The following is a 17,772-nucleotide window of genomic DNA, read 5'->3' on the forward strand; positions in this document are numbered from 1 at the left end:
CCTCTGCCCCAGTGTGGCTCCTGTCCCCCAAGCACACCAGCTCAAGTACCGCATGGCATCTTTTGGCCTGCGTACTTGCGTAGCCCCTTGAACGGCTACGGAGCACCGCTGGTTCCAAGGACAAAGCACAGGAAGAGGCCATGGAGGAAGAAGAAGAGGAGGGGGTGGAGGAGAGAGGTGTGTCACAATCATTAGCATTTTGGAGGCGTGGTGGCGGAACAACCTCCAACACTACTGCACCTTGTCCTGCATCCTTCCCAGCTGCCAGCAGAGTCACCCAATGCGCCGTAAAACTTAGGTAACGTCCCTGTCCATGCCTGCTGGACCATGAGTCAATGGTAATATGCACCTTACTGCTGACCGCCCTGTCCAGCGAGGCATGGACATTGCCTTCCACATGCCGGTAGAGAGCCGGAATCGCCTTCCGTGAGAAAAAGTGGCGTTTGGGTACCTGCCACTGAGGAACCGCACATTCCACCAACTCACGGAAGGGGGCAGAGTCTACCAACTGAAAAGGCAGCAGTTGAAGTGCTAGCAATTTTTCCAAGCTAGCATTCAACCGCTGGGCATGTGGATGGCTGGGAGCAAACTTCTTTCGGCGGTGCAGCAGCTGGGGCAGGGAAATTTGCCTGGTACAATCTGACGTCGGTGTACCAAAAGCAGATTGCCCACAAGTACTTGGCTGTGACACACCTAATTCTACACCTTCATTCCTCTCAGTGCAGGTCTCAGAGAGGACTGAAGGTATAGTGGGGTTGGAAATCTCAGCTGATGAGGAGCAAGGAGAGGTCCTCTTTGTTCTTTGGTGTGGGTCTTTTAGATACGCTTGCCTTAGAACTGCATGGCAGGTCAACATATGTCTGGTCAAGCATGTGGTACCCAAGCGGGAGATGTTTTGGCCACGCGAGATACGCTTGAGACATATGTTGCAAATAGCAGCGGTGCGATCTGATGCACTCGTCTCAAAAAAAGCCCACACCAAAGAACTTTTTGAATAACGCGCAGAGACTGCAGTGCCCTGCACATGTGGAGCTTTGGGGTGTGATGCAGTCAATGTGCTGCCCTTATGATGTGCCACCTCCTCCTCCTCCTCCTCCTCCTCCTCCTCTCTCCTATCAGGCACCCACGTTGAGTCAGTGACCTCATCATCCCCTCCCTCCTCATCACTGGAGCAAACCTGGCAGTATGCTGCAGCAGCGGGAGCATGACTGCCAGATTGCTGTCCTTCTTGGGCACCCCCTCTGTCCGTGCTCATGTTACTGCCTTCATCGAGCTCAGTATCATCATCAGAGCCTTCCAAACGCTGGGCATCCTCCTGGAGCATGTACCCAACACTGTGGTCAAACAGTTCGAGGGACTCCTCAGGAGGACATGGTGGGGCTAGGGAAGGAGTCACTGATGACATTGAGCCAAGGGAAGAGGCCGCTGCTTTGCCAGACAAAGTACCCTGGGCATGGGTGAGAGAGGATGAGGAGGATGAGGACGGCTTGGTCATCCACTCGACCAAGTCTTCCGCATGTTGCGGCTCAACACGGCCAGCTGCCGAAAAAAAGGCCAAGCGTGTCCCACGGCCACGTGCTGATGAGCATGCACCGTCTCCACGACCAGCACTAGACACAGAGCCTGCTTGCCCTCTCTTATTGGCTTGTGACTGTCTACCTCTCCTTCTTGGCCTTCCAGACATACTAATGGCCTGTAGCTGCACTAAGCTGGGATATATATATATGTACTGATACTGCAGCTAGCAAAATCAACTGCCTGCCTGTAGTATGAGAACACCACCAACCTTCTACAGGTAGCTTTAGCTGAACACTGTGAGGTGGACGCACCCCACTAACTTGTAGGTTTAGCTGAACACCGTGAACAGGACGCACCCCACTAACTTGCAGGTTTAGCTGAACACTGTGAACAGGACGCACCCCACTAACTTGTAGGTTTAGCTGAACCCTGTGAGCAGGACGCACCCCACTAACTTGTAGGTTTAGCTGAACACTGTAAGGTGGACGCACCACACTAACTTGTAGGTTTAGCTGAACACTGTGAGCAGGACGCACCCCACTAACTTGTAGGTTTAGCTGAACACTGTAAGGTGGATGCACCACACTAACTTGTAGGTTTAGCTGAACACTGTGAGCAGGACGCACCCCACTAACTTGTAGGTTTAGCTGAACACGGTGAGCAGGACGCACTGCACTAACTGTAAATAGTCTAGCTGCCTGACTGTGGTACTAATAGGATCAAAAAAAACCAGTAATTTTCTTCAGGTAGCTGTATATACTGTAACAAGACAAGCCTGCCTGTCAGTAAGAAGATAACAGGAACGGATCTAGCTGAACACTGTGAGCAGGATGCACCCCACTAACTTGTAGGTTTAGCTGAACACTCTGAGCAGGACGCACCCCACTAACTTGTAGGTTTAGCTGAACACTGTGAGGTGGACGCACCCCACTAACTTGTAGGTTTAGCTGAACACTGTGAGCAGGACGCACTGCACTAACTGTAAATAGTCTAGCTGCCTGACTGTGGTACTAATAGGATCAAAAAAACACCAGTAATTTTCTTCAGGTAGCTGTATATACTGTAACAAGACAAGCCTGCCTGTCAGTAAGAAGATAACAGGAACGGATCTAGCTGAACACTGTGAGCAGGACGCACCCCACTAACTTGTAGGTTTAGCTAAACACTGTGAGCAGGACGCACCCCACTAACTTGTAGGTTTAGCTGAACACTGTGAGCAGGACGCACTGCACTAACTGTAAATAGTCTAGCTGCCTGACTGTGGTACTAATAGGATCAAAAGAACACCAGCAATTTTCTTCAGGTAGCTGTATATACTGTAACAAGACAAGCCTGCCTGTCAGTAAGAAGATAACAGGAACGGATCTAGCTGAACACTGTGAGCAGGACGCACTGCACTAACTTGTAGGTTTAGCTGAACACTCTGAGCAGGACGCACCCCACTAACTTGTAGGTTTAGCTGAACACTGTGAGGTGGACGCACCACACTAACTTGTAGGTTTAGCTGAACACTGTGAGCAGGACGCACCGCACTAACTTGTAGGTTTAGCTGAACACTGTAAGGTGGACGCACCACACTAACTTGTAGATTTAGCTGAACACTGTGAGCAGGACGCACCCCACTAACTTGTAGGTTTAGCTGAACACTGTAAGGTGGATGCACCACACTAACTTGTAGGTTTAGCTGAACACTGTGAGCAGGACGCACCCCACTAACTTGTAGGTTTAGCTGAACACGGTGAGCAGGACGCACTGCACTAACTGTAAATAGTCTAGCTGCCTGACTGTGGTACTAATAGGATCAAAAGAACACCAGCAATTTTCTTCAGGTTGCTGTATATACTGTAACAAGACAAGCCTGCCTGTCAGTAAGAAGATAACAGGAACGGATCTAGCTGAACACTGTGAGCAGGACGCACTGCACTAACTGTAAATAGTCTAGCTGCCTGACTGTGGTACTAATAGGATCAAAAGAACACCAGCAATTTTCTTCAGGTAGCTGTATATACTGTAACAAGACAAGCCTGCCTGTCAGTAAGAAGATAACAGGAACGGATCTAGCTGAACACTGTGAGCAGGACGCACTGCACTAACTGTAAATAGTCTAGCTGCCTGACTGTGGTACTAATAGGATCAAAAGAACACCAGTAATTTTCTTCAGGTAGCTGTAAATACTGTAACAAGACAAGCCTGCCTGTCAGTAGGAAGATAACAAGAATGGATCTAGCTAAACTGAATACAGTGTATATATATATATATGCAACACCTGGGATGCATATATATACACAATACACTGTAAGTGCAGCTAACTGACTGACTGTTCTGCCTAATCTATCTAACTCAAATCAAATGTCAATGTGTGTGTCTCTCTCTCTCAATGAACGCCGGAACACACACTACACAGGGCCACCGTGCAGGCGGCCTTATATAGTGTGGGGCGTGTACTAAATCCCCTGAGCCATAATTGGCCAAAGCCTCCTTGGCTTTGGCCAATTACGGCTCTCTGTTCAGGCGGTGCTGTGATTGGCCAAGCATGAGGGTCATAGTGCATGCTTGGCCAATCATCAGCCAGCAATGCACTGCGATGCCGCAGTGAATTATGGGCCGTGACGCGCCACACGAATTTGGCGCGAACGGCCCATATCGTTCGCAATTCGGCGAACGGGCGAACAGACGATGTTCGAGTCGAACATGGGTTCGACTCGAACACGAAGCTCATCCCTAGTCCTGAAGTACTGACTAATTATGTAATTTCTCGAGGCTCTAAAATGCCAGTACAAATACCCCTCAAAGGACCCCTTTTTGGAAGCGGCAGTCGCGGCACCTTCCTGAGTGGGCCGAAACTCTGGAACCCGTTCTTCCCCCTTATTTATATCACTGGGCAGATAGGCTGGGTCCAAAAAGCCAGGGAACAGAGGTGCAACACATTACCCCCTTACCCAGCCTGGGCCAGCCAATAACTGCCTAACTAATATACTATAGGCAACCTGCTTACATGTTTACAAACTTCTAGATTGTTCAGATTAATAGAAGTAGACTGCAAAAAATTTTATTGTGGAAGTGAATATGTGTTTTTACATTTTGACAATAGATACATTTTAAACCTGTAATTCTGCTTTAAAGTACAACTTTTCAATTTCGAGGGCATTGGGGATAGTGAAAACCCTGTCAGGGTTTTTTTTTTCCCATCCGTGCCCTATTGAGGAGATTTCCCTTCACTTCCTATGCCATGTACACATGGTCGGATTTTCTGACGGAAAATGTGTGATAGGACCTTGTTGTCGGAAATTCGACCGTGTGTGGGCTCCATCACACATTTTCCATCGGAATTTCCGAAAGACAAAGTTTGAGAGCTTGCTATAAAATTTTCCGACAGCAAAATCCGTTGTGGGAAATTCCGATCGTGTGTACACAAATCCGACGCACAAAGTGCCACGCATGCTCAGAATAAATTAAGAGACGAAAGTTATTGGCTACTGCCCCGGATTTTGTTGTCAGAATGTCCGATCAATGTCCGATCGTGTGTACAGGGCATTACTCTGTAGACACACAAAAAAAGAAAAATCTCTTCAAAATAAGAGAAGTGACCTCTTATGCCCCTTACACATGATTGGACATTCCAACAACAAAATCCATGGATTTTTTCAGACGGATGTTGGCTCAAACGTGTCTTGCATACACACGGTCACACAAATCTTGTCGGAAATTCCGAACGTCAAGAACGCGGTGACGTACAACACGTACGACGAGCCGAGAAAAATGAAGTTCAATAGCCAGTGCGGCTCTTCTGCTTGATTCCGAGCATGCGTGGAACTTTGTGCATTGGAATTGTGTACACAAGATTTTGAATTTACGACATCGGATTTTGTTGTTGGAAAATTTGAGATCCAGATCTCAAATTTTGTGTGACGGAAATTCCAATGGAAAATATCTGATGGCGCCCACACACGGTCGGAATTTCCAACAAGCTCCCATCGAACATTTTCCATTGGAAAATCCGACCGTGTATACGGGGCATTAGAAAGATATCAGTAGGGTACTTGTCCCATCTGGAAAATTTCCCCTCTATTCCTGTTCTGGTAGTAGCTCAAAATTTTGGTTTCTCTTTCATAGCATTTACCAGGACAAATCGTGAGAGTTTGGAATTGCAGATATCAATAAAAAACCTGGCAGGGGTTCCAAACGCTCACTACACTATCCAAAATGAAACTTTAACTTTTGGCTTTAGATACACTTTAAAGTGTAGATATAGCCAAAACCCTTGACCATTGTATCCGATACAGAATTTATAGGAAATCCAACATTATGATATGACGAAGGAACAAGAGGTAAGGGGAAATTATTTCATGGGAACACTTTGTCTCTGGTGACAACTCTATAAGAAGAAATACTGACTCTTGTGCAATCGCCTATTCATTATGTGTCTCTGAGATAGGAGAGGATATATCCCTGATGTCACAGGGAAAAAAAAACTGAGGTTTTAACTATTCCATGCCCCAACTAAATACCTCTTAACTTTTTGAAATGATAAAAAGGGACACCTTTTAACACCCAGTATGTAGGTAAGTCCCTGCAATGACCCACATGATCCTATACAAACTACAAAGATATAATATGAAGAAAATGATTGGCTAAATCAGAGGTCTCCAAACTTTGTAAACAAAAGGCCAGTTTACGATCCTTCAAACTTTATGGGGGGTGGACTGTGGTCAGAGGGAGTAGAAAATGTCTCAGTGTCAGTGCGATTAAACAATGTCTCAGACTAGGTAGTGTCTGTGGTCAGTGGAAGGAGAAATAGTGCCCCATCATTGGCATTAGTGGGAGAAATTGTGCCCCATCATTGGTATTAGTGGTAGGAATAGTGCCCCGTCATTGGTATTAATAGGAGGAATAGTGCCCCATCATTAGTATTAGTGAGAGAAATAGTGTCCCATCATTGGTATTAGTGGGAGGCATAGTGCACCATCATTGGTTATAGTGAGAGGAATAGTGCCCCAGCATCATTATCAGTGAAAGGAATAGTGTCCCATCATTGGTGTCAGTGAAAGGAATGGTGTCCCATCATTGGTGTCAGTGGGAGGAATAGTGCCTTGTAGCAGTAGGAGTTCTAATGACCCAAGGAGGAATAGTGAGGAATAGTGCCCCATCATTGGTATTAGTAGGAGGAACAAGAGCTCATCATTGGTATCAGTAGGAGGAATAGTGCCCCATCATTGGTAGCAGTGAGAGGAATAGTGCCCCATCATTGGTAGTAGTGGAAGGAATAGTGACCCCCTCATTGGATTCAGTAGGAGAAATAGTACCCCATCATGGGTCTTAGAGGGAGAAATAGTGCACCATCATTGGTGATAGTGAGAGGAAAGGGGACCCATCATCAGTATCAGTGAAAGGAATAGTGCCCCATCATTGGTATCAGTGGAAGGAATAGTGCCTTGTAGCAGTGGGAGTTCTAGTGACCCAAGGAGGAATAGTGAGGAATTGTGCCCCATCATTGGTTATAATAGGAGGAACAAAAGCTCATCATTGGTATCAGTGGGAGGAATAGTGCCCCATCATTAGTAGCAGTGGAAGGAATAGTGCCCCCTCATTGGATTTAGTGGGAGAAATAGTACCCCATCATGGGTATTAGAGGAAGAAATAGTGCTCCATCATTGGTGATAGTGAGGGGAAAGGGGACGCATCATCAGTATCAGTGAAAGGAATAGTGCCCCATTATTGGTGTCAGTAGGAGGAATAGTGCCTTGTAACAGTAGGAGTTCTAGTGACCCAAGGAGGAATAGTGAGGAATAGTGCCCCATCACTGGTATCAGTGGGAGGAATAGTGCCCCATCATTGGTAGTAGTGGAAGGAATAGCGCCCCCTCATTGGATTAGGTGGGAGGAATAATACCCCATCATGGGTATTAGAGGGAGAAATAGTGCACCATCATTGGTAATAGTAAGAGGAAAGGGGACCCATCATCGGTATCAGTGAAAGGAATAGTACCCCATCATTGATGTCAGTGGGAGGAATATTGCCTTGTAGCAGTAGGAGGTCTAGTGACCCAAGGAGGAATAGTGAGGAATAGCGCCCCATCATTGGTATTAGTGGGGGGAATAGTGCTCCATCATTGGTGTCAGTGGGAGGAATAGTGCTCCATCATTGGTTATAGTAGGAGGAACAAGAGCTCATCATTGGTATCAGTGGGAGGAATAGTGCCCCATCATTGGTATCAGTGGGAGGAATAGTACCCCATCATTGATATCAGTGGGAGGAATAGTGCCCCATCATTAGTAGCAGCGGAAGGAATAGTGCCCCCTCGTTGGATTAAGTGGGAGGAATAGAACCCCATCATGGGGATTAGAGGGAGAAATAGTGTGCCATCATTGGTGATAGTGAGAGGAAAGGGGACACATCATCGGTATAAGTGAAAGGAATAGTGCCCCATCATTGATGTCAGTGGGAGGAATATTGCCTTGTAGCAGTAGGAGTTACAGTGACCCAAGGGCCAGATAAAGGCAAGCAAAGGGCAGCAGTTTGGGGACCACTGGGCTAAACCACACAAAAAATTTTTTGACTTCCTTTCAATTGACTTATCAAAATAACCGATGCAGAAATAAAGGGATTGGATAGAAAGTTTAGAGCAGCATAAAACTTTTGGTAGTGAAATAGTACATTTTGTATAGAGATATACACATCAGACCAAAAAGAAGGACAACTGAATCTTCACCTGGGACAGAAGGATTTGGTCTCAAATGAGGGACAGTTGGGAGCTATGCGATTAAAAACAAAAAAATGTTTTAGCTTTAACATAGCAAACGGGATTTCAGTCCAAGCAAGGTTCTGCAATGTTGGGGCCAGGGTTGGTAATTTTGCCTACATGTGACATGACCCTCAAACTCTAGTCAGCCTCATTTCTGTACATTTGTATTAGTTGTGAGTTGAAATTACTTACAGGGGTCCTCCTTCCTGCCATTTCCAGTGGCCAAGCTCTGAAGTCCTAGAAGTGTGCCAGTCACCAGAAGAAGCCATAGCTTGGGTGTCATGATGGTATTTCTATCTTGTCTTGTGAGTGGACACCCTGTAACTGTCTTTCCCGGTTATAGATATATATATAGTGTTTGCAGACAATGCATAGGGTCATTATTCAAGGCATAAACAAACCAGGCAATTTTTCCTTTAAAGGACTGGACTTTTTCTTTGTTGCTATAAATCCTGCCACAGAATGGATAGGCGTTCCTGTGGTGTGTATTGTACAGTGTATTTGCAAGCTATTTCAGAAATGCACGGAGGCATATAATTCCTGAATAAAGACATATATAGAGTAAAGTAAGGTACACCTTAATCATTCATCAATACCTTTAGATAAGGATCATATACCTGTTTGACAACTACTAATGTTGAAAATAGTGGAATTTGTTTGATATTCCGAAGTGGACTTGTAAATCTAAAAATATGAGTGCTGCCATTGTTGGCTTTTTTCTAGAGGTGTAGGCTGTAGGATGGTCACCCTGATGACCTATTGGGGTGTATTTACTAAAGGCAAATAGACTTTGCACTCTATAAGTGCAGTTGCTCCAGAGCTTAGTAAATGAGTCGAAACTTCACTTTGCAAAGAATACCCAATCACATGCAAGGAAAATTAAGGAAGCAGCATTTTTGCATGCACATGATTAGATGATGGAAGTCAGCAGAGCTTCCCTTCATTTACTAAGCTCTGGAGCAAACACACTTGATATGTGCACATTCTTTTTGCCTTTAGTAAATCCACCCCTGTGAGTCACTGTCCTGGAATAAACATTCAGGATAGGGATGGAGATTTTTTAGACTTGTAAGCAGGTGGAGTTTAACACTGCCCCAGGCGGTAAGGGTTAAGAGTTAATGTTTCCCGAGTCTTTCTCGGCGGGCTTTTTTGGGTCTAACCCACTGGTCCTGTGCTGTATAAATATGGGGCAGGGGTCCGATCTGGAGGGAGCGCAAAGTGTGATATATACTGCTCTTACCAGAGTCTGTCCATCTAGTCTGCTGCCAAGTTCGGAGTACCCATGGATAAAGAGCCTTGTACAGAGTACAGGACCTCTAAGACTTATAATTCACCCAAAGACACCAGTTCTGGAAATCTCCCACTAATGGACACTATCCTATGCAGGTAATGGGGTAGCTACAAAGCCTGAGTTAGGGATTAGGGACGTTAGGAAAATTCTGTGCACTTTGTTCTGGATTCTGCAAATTTCTAGTACAGTTTATGAAACTTTGTCCTTGCCTGGTCTGAAGGTATTCTATGGATGTAATATAAGTAACCGGCACCCATAGTAAACCATTTGGTCAGTTAAGCACGTTGGGTTATGAAGACAGCAGTACAGGAGTTAATACAGTGTGAAGACACAAATGGTTACCATGGGTAACAAAGGTTTCACATGCAGCCTGTCATAAGTGTGTACATGTGACAGATGGGATAGCCTCTCACAGAAGGAGTTCTTGTCGGCACTCTCTCTATGAGTGGTCTATCTCTCTTAGCAAAGGGAGCAGATCAGTACCACAGAGGTCCTCAGCCTATGAACGGGTACGAAAAAGGCTCAGAGGCCTCTATCCTTCCATCCCCTGGTCCCTCCTCTCTTAACTTGGCACCAAGATAACCGCTTTAGAAGAGGACTGGCAGGTGAACTTCCTCAAGGTGAGGCTTTCCCCACAAATCCCAGATATGGGAGCAGCCCAGATATTATAAGCTGGGGGTGCAGAATATTGGAGTATTAGGGTGCAGAGTGCAAGTGATGCACAGGGTGAAGAATGTTGGAGTGTTGGGGTGAAGCGGGTGCAGAGTGTTGGGGTAGTAGGAGATGCAGGGGTTTCAGATCAAAGTGTAAAGGGAAATGCAAAGGGTACAAAGAGCGGGGTAGTAGGGGGTCCAGGAGAAGACACTGGGGGAGCCCTGTCAGGTAGGATGTACAAGACTCCATGATTTCCAACGGTAGCCCTGCTTACTACACTGCATTAAGTCTCCTTTCAGGGATGGCTTTGTATCTGTATCTAAGAGAGACGTCAGTAGAATGAAGGGAGGAGCCTAGTGACCTTAGTCACTATTAGGACCTTTACAATTCCCGTTCCCCCTATCCTTGAAGTCAAGGCAAGGCTCCCCTTCTTTCAAGCTGGACTCACAATACACACTATGCGCATTATTTTAATGTTCAGATTGCTCTGGGCATTTTTTACACACATAGTGCTAAAACCACGTGCTAAAAAAATGCAAAAAGCCTGAATGTAAATGAAAAGGGATCTGGAGGTCCTAGTGGATGATAGGCTCAGCAATAGCCTGCAATGCCAAGCTGCAGCAAGCAAGGTCAGCAGGCTATTAACACACATAAACTGGATAGACTGGTGTCTTTATTCAACCTTACCAACTATGAATATGACTATGACCCCTCTTTATGCAATCTTTATTTTTAGCAGAGTAAAAAAGATACACATGACAATAATTGTTCCGAACATTTTTGAAATATAAAAGAAAAACATATAAGGTACAGAAAACTGTCGTGAGCGCCATCATGTGGCATACACCATATCAGTACATGTCAAACTTTTCTTACTAAGAAGAACATCAAAAGACTAACACATATTTTGACCCAGGCAAGCATAGGCAGTGTCAAATGAGCATTAAAACATTCCATTAGTAATCGTCCTGTCCACAGGGACAGGACCAGCGTGCGTCTATCCCGCAGGCCTCTGGCGAAAGAGGGGAACCTAACAGGCCCCCATCAGTCCTCCCACAACCAGAGGTCCCACCCTAAGGCGGGCTAACGCAGGACAGAACACAGAAATAAGTCCCCTCCCTAGAACCAGAAAGGGAAGGAGGGATTGTGGCTAGAGAGGATATGTCTTATGATGGTATAACCGATAAATGCCGCCATTGATCGTAATTGTGACAGACCTAGTCAGAACAATAACATATTCGAACAAAAAGAAAAGGAAAAAAGAACAGTAGAGAGAAGGGGTTGAACCCTCTCCCAAGGGCACGTAACTGTGTCTCCGTTAGAAAAATGTTGATGGATGCTCACACCAATGATCGTAGCTGCAAATGGGAAGTACTAAAGAAATAATGTTCCGCCTGAGGTTATGTAAAATGTCTAATCAGGTCAAGTGCAGTGTCGGGTGTGTGCGATGAGGGATGGTTCAGCTAGCTCCAATAATGCCTCCTCCCGGCTAGACGAGGCATGCCCTGGATCAGAGGTGAGTTATGACCACAATGCCCATATACATTTAAACCGTTCCTTAGTGCCCTTACAAGTTGACACCCACTCTTCGGCTTCCTTAATCTCCTGCACCTTCCATATCCACTCCTCTTGACTTGGAACATGTGCGCTTCCAATAAACGGGGAGCAAGCATCTATCCAAGCCCAATATTTCCTTTAGCTGAGTTTTAATATCCTCCCAAAAGGGCCTTACCGCCGGACACTCCCACCACAAGTGTAACAGTGTTCCACAGTGGCCACAGCCTCTTCAACAATGGTCAGGGATGGGGGGATAGATCCACGACAAAGCAGCAGGTGTCCGGTACCAGCGAGTCAATATCTTGTAGTTTGTATGACCCCTCTTTAAATCCATTTACCAGATCAATCAATGTCTCTTGCGGCTGGGCATTGCATGTTCCAGGTCACATGTATTGAATATGACAATGTCATTGAATGTGTCACAATTTGTCACTAATAGCATACAGGAAGCCATTAATAATGAATGTAACTGACGCCAGTTTAGTAATTGTGATTGAATTGTGTGTACACAAAAACCTGTAAGCATGTACACAAAGGACTTTGCTTTAGAAGTTCTCCAAAATAAGTTTGCCAGATTTATTATCAGAATATGCTATAGAAAGAGCATAGTAAGAACTATTGCGTATATGATATTGAATCTCCAGCCACAAATGATATACAAGTTATCATAGAACCAGCAATCAGGTCGTATCCAGTTCCTAAGACAATTGTCATGCTTACCCCATATGCAGGTGGTCAGACACTCTAGCTAAATTCTGTGTTCTTCACTTATAGCAGCCCCCTTTCCGATAAGGCAAGCAGGCCTACCGGTACTCAGTTGCCCCCAGAATTTATACACAATGATATAGTGCCTGGTCATTACGCTGAGGCAGGCACAAACTGAGCAAAGCAAACAGATACTTGTGGTTGGCAGACAGGCTGAGTGGTTCAAAGATAGTCCAGGTACAAGGCAGGAAAGGTTCAGAATAGTCAGGGTCAATACGTAGTCAAAAGCCAGGCAGAGTTCAGAGAGTAGTCAATATCCAGTCTGAGATTATCAATGAGGGAATCCAATCTAGCAGAACAGGGCAGACAAACAGGGAGCTTGGAGCATGTGCAACAAATGCAATATCATAAGCATTAGACTGCAGACTTGGCTGGCTTAACCACTTGACCACTGGGCACTTAAACCCCCTTCCAACCAGACCAATTTTCAGCTTTCGGTGCTCTCACATTTTGAATGATAATTACTCAGTCAATCAACACTGAACCCATATTAAATGTTTGTCCTTTTTTCACACAAATAGAGCTTTCTTTTGGTGGTATTTAATCACTGCTGGGTTTTTATTTTTTTGCGCTACAAAAGAAAAAAGACTGAAAATTCTGTAAAAAATTGCATTTTTCTTAGTTTCTGTTATAACATTTTGCAAATTAGTCAGGTTATTTCTCACACACAGCATATGCATACCACAAATTACACACCGACATACATTCTGCTACTCCTCCTGAGTAAAGTGATACCACATGTGTGAGAATTTTATACAGCATGGCCACATAGAGAGGTCCAACATGCAGGGAGCACCTTCAGGTGTTCTAGGAGCATACATTACACTTCTAATTTCCTGACTATCTCTTGCACTTTTGAAGGCCCTGGAGCACCAGGACAATGTAAATGCCCCAAAAATTACCCCATTTTGGAAAGAAAACACCCCAACATATAATCTATGAGGCATAATGAGTCTTTTGAACATGTCATTTTTTTCTACAAGTTTTTGGAAAATGTGGAAAGAAAATGAAAACCACTTTTTATTTTACACAAAGTTGTCCATTTATACAATATTTCTAACAAATAGCATGTACATACCAAAAATTACACCACAAAATAGATTCTCCTACTCCTCCTGAGTATGATGATACCACATGTGGGAAACTTTTCTACAGCCTGTCCACATACAGAGGCCTAACATGCAGGAAGTAGCATCAGGTGTTCTAGGGGCATACATTTCTCAAATCTAATTTGATTACCTATTACACTTTTTTGAGGCAATGTAGTGGCAAGGATGAAAACTGATGTGGCATGGATGAGCATGAATGGGGATGGATGAGCCGTGGATGGGGATGGATGAGCATGTTTGAGCCATAAATGTGGATGGCTGAGTATGGCGGAGTATGGATGGGATGGCAGCGGCATCTTTGGTTCCGCCTGCCAGCTGGGCTGTTACCACATCTCCTGAGCCTCCCTGAGTGACTGGGTCTGTAATAAAACATCGCCAGCCAGGCAGGGCCAATCCTGGGTGGGTGCACGGGGTGCACTGTGCCCAGGCACTGCAAGCTAAGGCAGGGGGGGCGCCGAAGCTCAAGTGTGACATATCCCCCTCCTGTTTGCTCTCCCCGTCGGCAGGGAAATAATAGGAGCGCCGATGGCGAGCATGTCCGAGGAGTAGAAACTGTGCTGCCACCCCCACCCCCCCCCCTTGAGCCGCTCCTGTCAGAGGAGGGCTCTATTTTCTGCCTATCCTCCCTCCTTCTGTCAGCAGTGGTGAAAGCAGCTGTGTCTAACAGGGAAACTGCAGCCTCCAGCATGCCCAGCTGAAGGGGAGGGAGAAAGAGCCAGGCTATGGGTGGCAAGTGACACCCTGAATCTGGTGGTAGGGGATGGGTGGTAAGTGACACACCGAATCTAGTGACAAGGAACCGTTGGCAAGTGACATGCTAAATCTGGTGGCAGGGGACAGTAGTAAGTGAAACGCTGCAAAGTAGAAAATATTGTACTTTAATTCTTGAGAGTAGGTGCATAAATTGGGGCAGGCTTGTAAGGGCCCCATAGCATTACTTTGCCCAGGGGCCCATGATGCTATTAGGATGGCTCTGTTGCAGGTGGACAGACAGGCAAGGAGAGTGCCACAGCCAAAACCAGGAAGCTGGAATGAGGAGCAGGAGCATTACACACTCACTCCTGATAGGAATATCATGTTTATATTGACAACAGTTTTTTCTGTTGCACTCAGGCACTGATCTATCCTAGGGAGAGTCTTTCATGAGATAATGTGGTTTCAATCAGGGTAATGAAGTTTATGGGGTTGTGTGGTAAAAGCAAGGTATGTCCCCAAGTACCCCTTCTCTGCTACATTTTTTAGGAACAAACCTTGTGGAATCATTTCCATGTCTGACCCCAAAGATTTCTTCACTTTTCCCCTTGTAACTCTCCCCGCTACTGTACCACTTATTAACTAATGCTGGTGTGCAGAGGTCTAATCTTACGCGCTCCTCCGTCTGACTGTTTTTCTGTGGGATTCTGCAATCTTCAAGCACCGCTTACAAACAAAAGGAGGAGGAAGCCACAGCATTGATGCAGTTGTGGGCCAGATGACTACTATATAGTGATCCCTTTTAGGAGGGAACAACCAAACAGAGGTAAACAAAGGTGGTAAGAAGGGGCTGATATCCCAAACAAGCCTTTCATAACCTTTTTTTTTACTACAAGCCTTGAAATAATTTTCAGGTGTCAGGGAACCCCTGCTAAGATTAGTCCATCAGGGGTCATAAGGAAAATGCAGCTTACACTGTTGGTCGATGGAGAGACTTACTTTTAACAGTGCTGGCCAGAATGCCATCCTTACCGTTAGCTGAAAAAGTTAATTGGTGTCTCTGTCAAGTGTCAATGGACCTGAAACTATGAAGGCACAATCAGATGGAAGATCAATTAATCACAGATCAAGGAACCTCCAGCAACATCTGGAGAAGCCTTAGGGTTCCATGGAATCCTGATTGAGAACAAATGCCTCAAACTGTTAAGTGTCAACATATTGCAGGCCAATTTCATGGAACAAAAGGAATCTGGAATAAGGTTCTGTTGGATGTAATAATTTCAAACAACATGGAACTTATTAAAGATGTGCAAGTTAGAGAAAACTTTGGCAATAGTGATCATGGTGTAATCACATTTGCCATACTGTAAGTTACAGGAAAGAGATGCAAGTTGTTATACCAAGAACTCAAAATTTCAAAAAAATCTAACTTCAATAAGTTAAGATGCTTACTGAACAACACTGAATGAGACCAAATATTTGCAACATAGAGCACACAAGGCAAGTGGGAGTTTTAGAGATCATTTAAACAAGTGCACTCGTCATTGTATTCAATTGGGTAACAAACATAAACGTACAAAATTAAACCCTATGTGGTTAAATTTTAGTGTAAAAAATAAAAAGAGAAAAAACAGGCTTTTGAAAAGTACAAAGTAGAAGAGACACCCTTGGCATTCCAGATTTACAAGGAATGCAGCAAGAAATGCAAACGAGCAACCAGGGACACTAATGTAGCACCCTCTAGTGCTAGAAGTGTAGATAGTTTATTTTTGTGTTATGCCGCGTACACACGGTCGGACTTTTCGGCTACAAAAGTCCGACAGCCCGTCCGACAGACTTTCGACGGACTTTTGGCGGACTTGCGGCAGACTTTCTAACGAACGGACTTGCCTACATACGATCACACAAAAGTCCGATGGATTCGTACGTGATGACGTACACCGGACTAAAATAAGGAAGTTGATAGCCAGTAGCCAATAGCTGCCCTGGCGTGGGTTTTTGTCCGTCGGACTAGCATACAGACGAGTGGATTTCTGGGTCCAGCGTAGTTACGACGTAAAGATTTGAAGCATGTTTCAAATCTATAGTCCGTCAGATTTGGGGCTGGAAAAGTCCGCTGAAAGTCCGGGGAAGCCCACACATGATCGGATTGTCAGCCGGCTTTAGTCCGTCGGCCTTTTGTAGACGAAAAGTCCGACCGTGTGTACGTGGCATTAGTGTAGCATGAAAAGAGAGTATAGCTTCGGGTAGATCAGTGAATGTAATGATCGAAAATCAATGCCATCATCCCGGTTAGATAAACTTGAAAAGACGTGAGGGTGGAGGGGTGGAGGCAACTGCTGTCATTTGCCTAAACACGCCGACACCCCATGGATTGAGAATTGGGGCTATCTCGGCATTAGTTAATGACGTAAGAGTAGAAAGAGAGATATGTAAAAAATATATAAACTTTAATAATTACCAACATTACAAAAAATAATACATATATGAAATATACTAAAATCAGTTACATACACCACACTTGACATAAACATTGATGGAAATAACCGTAAAGTTTCTTGTACAGAGGGGTATGTAGAATTGAGATGAGAGGGGAGAAGAGAGGGGGGAGAGAGGGGGGAGAGGGGGGGAAAGGGAAGGAAGGAAAGGATCAAGGGGGGGGAAATGAGTGGGGGGGAGAGGGGGGAGGGGAGGGAAGGGAAAGAAAGAAAAAGGGGGGGGGAAAGAAGGAGGGGGGAGAAAAAAAGGGGGGGCGGGAAAGAAGAGGAAAAGGGGAGGGCGGAGGAAGGAAAAAGGGGGGGGAAGGGGTGGAAGAGGGGAACGAGGATGGGAAAGGATTCAGATTCTGGTTCATCTCTATTGTCTACTCTTTCCCTTCAGAGTAATGTACGGTCTAACGCTACGCCAGCTAGCAATACCTCGCGAAAAAGACTACGCTTTGGTGGAGGCACTCCACCAACTAATCCCAAAAAGGATAAGAAGGCCCTAAATCTGCACGTGCCCCCCCTACACAAACTGCTACTGATACCACTACCCCGTTGGATAGGGGCTGTGGGCCACACCACACTACATGGTACCATTCCAAAAGTTCTCAGCTCAACTCTGATGACAAACAAGTATACCAAGATTAATGAGGACCTATTTTTTTTAGATCTGAAGAAGCAGCAGAGCAATCTAGACACTTATGTTCTCAAACCCACACAACCCCCACAAAACACTCCTCAGGTGACACCAACCTCAACATCATAAACCTTACTTCTTACACATTGACTAATGAGGAAACTTCACCACTACAATTGGGTTTGGGCTTTTGCCCCCTTGACGCCCTTAAAGTCACTGAGACTATTAAAGATCTTTATTTGTCTGCACCCAATCTCACGTACCGTTTCATCTTCGACACGGATCGCACTAATCGTACTTTGGAGCATGAGCTCGCGGAGCGT

The 17,772-nt window shown here is 45.2% G+C and overlaps 1 protein-coding gene across 1 annotated transcript in view; it reads right to left on the bottom strand.

Annotated features, from left to right (window-relative positions):
* The window catches only part of LOC141127726 (uncharacterized), a 49,841-nt gene extending 41,275 nt beyond the window's left edge, over positions 1 to 8,566 (bottom strand). Inside the window, exon 1 of the mRNA XM_073614474.1 lies at positions 8,453 to 8,566. Coding sequence (XP_073470575.1) covers positions 8,453 to 8,543 — 91 coding nt within the window. The 5' untranslated portion in view covers positions 8,544 to 8,566. The remainder of the gene's footprint in view (positions 1 to 8,452) is intronic.
* Positions 8,567 to 17,772: the final 9,206 nt, after the last annotated feature.

Source organism: Aquarana catesbeiana, linkage group LG02 (genome assembly GCF_042186555.1).
Source record: "Aquarana catesbeiana isolate 2022-GZ linkage group LG02, ASM4218655v1, whole genome shotgun sequence".
In the NCBI taxonomy this organism is placed as follows: Eukaryota; Metazoa; Chordata; class Amphibia; order Anura; family Ranidae; genus Aquarana; species Aquarana catesbeiana.